This window comes from Etheostoma spectabile, chromosome 24, assembly GCF_008692095.1.
Source record: "Etheostoma spectabile isolate EspeVRDwgs_2016 chromosome 24, UIUC_Espe_1.0, whole genome shotgun sequence".
Taxonomy (NCBI): Eukaryota; Metazoa; Chordata; class Actinopteri; order Perciformes; family Percidae; genus Etheostoma; species Etheostoma spectabile.
Window position 1 is genome coordinate 7,564,438 of NC_045756.1, and position 2,368 is coordinate 7,566,805.

The 2,368-nt window shown below is 42.1% G+C and overlaps 1 protein-coding gene across 2 annotated transcripts in view; it reads right to left on the minus strand.

Moving 5' to 3' along the window:
* Window positions 1-2,368, minus strand: part of ahr2 (aryl hydrocarbon receptor 2) — a 90,955-nt gene that overhangs the window by 64,036 nt on the left and 24,551 nt on the right. For both annotated transcript variants that reach the window (XM_032506490.1, XM_032506489.1), the window contains exon 2: window positions 1,672-1,859. In XM_032506490.1, the coding sequence (XP_032362381.1) occupies window positions 1,672-1,859 (188 nt within the window). The remainder of the gene's footprint in view (window positions 1-1,671; window positions 1,860-2,368) is intronic.

The window sequence follows — 2,368 nt, forward strand, 5'->3', positions numbered from 1 at the left end:
CACCCCCCCCCCACACACACACACACACACGCGCATGCACACACGCACAAACACACACACATGCATGCACGCATGTGCGCGTGCACGCACACACACATACCGTCCTTTACTGTAAATAGGAACCTTGTCTCTCAGGCTGTCTGGATCTAAAGGCTGCTGGTTTCAAGCAAGGCGGCGGAACAATACAAGGAAGCTTGCAGGAATAAACTGGATTATACAACAAGTGGATCCAACCAGGCCATCGGATTGGTCAAGCAGCCTAATCAGCATGACAGCACACCACAGGCTCATCACTTCGAATTTAGCCTTGATTTGCCAGACACAGCGCTGCGGAGGACGGTTAGTGGCTAGTCCACACAGCATCCCTGGATGGTTTTATGGTTTATTGGCATTTCTTTAAACCAATCAGAATCGTCATGGGCGGCGCCGGATGGAGCAACGGTGCCGCTGCAAAACAGCCTCGGGAAGGAACATGTTTTGGTGGAACGCGTACGTTCAAAAGCTGTTTAGAGAGTTGAATTTAAAAATAGTTTTCAGGAACTAAGTAGTATGTCAGGAACCACAAGGGAACACACAAAAGCACTCCGACCAGTACTGTAAAGTCATCGGAATAAATAACTTGTAACGCTCTGAAGTCAACTTTCAGTTATATGTTTTGGATCAGCTGTGCCAGTGAAATCCCAGCAATCTCTACAAAGCTAACGTTACCTTAGGTTAGCTGCTGACTAAACACGGAGGGACTAGAATTTTCTACAAATACCATATTTTTGTATTGGCTTTGGTGCAGTAAAATCCATCTAATCCCTTCCAGGGTGTTCCCCGCCATTTTAAGGTTTGGGATCAGCAACTGAACCATTTTGGGCAGCACCTTAAACCGATTGAATGACACTAAAAGACTTTATTTAGACCCAATGATTGTAGTCGGACTTCTTTAGCTTTGAGTTTTGTCTTTAAGCTTTTTGAGTGTTAATTATTGATTACTTGATCTAGCTTTTCAGACACAGATATGGTGATAATAACGGTCCAGAAGGATGTGAAAAAGAGATACAAAACTACCAAAAAAACACACAAACCGACGCCAAATGACCACAGACACCCAAAACAACCCCAAAAGAAACAAAAATGACCAAAAAGAGACACAACACGATTACAAAGAGACACAGATATATATGTCATTAGAGGATTTCTAATAAGTCATACAATCTACAGAATTATATATGATTGGAACGTGTGGTGTGACAAGAAAAAGTTTTCTTTAGACTCAAAACTGGTTTAAGAAAACCCTTAAACTTTGCATGTGCTCAAATAGGAATTAAATATCCATTCTCTGTATAAAAAATAACAAATTTGATGGCAACCATGACTCATGATTGTCATACATTCAACAACGAAAAAAGTTAGGCCATAAAATATATCAAAATAAAACTCACTGGGATTGTCAAGCAGACAAATTGACCAACACACATACATAGACACACACACACACAATATACTGTATATGTATATACAGATCCATACTTTACGTCTGCGTATCAATACAGTATTGCCACGGAAAATACACAAATCTAACCGGATTGCATGGGGGTGGCGATCACAGGCGATGGATTCTGTGTTGACCAGAACAACACGAGAGACAAGATGACCGACTTTCGGTGGTTTGGACCCACTCACCGTTGAAGAAGCTCTTGACCTTTAGGTAGCCGACGCTGAGGCGGAGCACCGACAGCTTGTCCAGCCGAGCCCGGACCTCCTCGGTGAACGGCAGCAGGCTGGTGAGCTTGTCCAGCTCGCCGTTGAGCCGGTCGCGGTGGCGCTTGGACGGGTTGGATTTGGTGCCATCGGGGGCTGAGGATTTGGGTCTGCCGACACAGGAAAGAAAAGACAACATTAAAACACGGGAACAAAGAAGGATCCAAGTCCTATAGACATGCAGGTTTCTGCAGGTTTCACCAAGTCAAAACTTTGGACTTTTTAAGACCATTATGAATAAATGTAAATGTAAATGTAAATGTATTTTATTTATATAGCACTTTACAACGACCGCACTAAGTGACACCAAAGTGCTTCACAACAATAAAACCACAGATTTCAAACAACAATGCACCCAAAAAATTACAATATCGAATGATAAAGTAAGAAAATATAAAATAACAAAACAATAAAAACAATACAATCAATGCAAAAGTGTCCATCATTACTAAGTACCAAACGCCCAATTTAAAAAGATGGTCTAAGTCTTGATTTAAAAAGACCCAGGTCAGTAATGATACGCATCTCACTGGGAAGCTTATTCCAGAGCTTAGGTCCAGTAACCGAAAAAGCGCGGTCACCCCAGTGTTTCAGTTTTGACCTTGGCACTTCCAACATG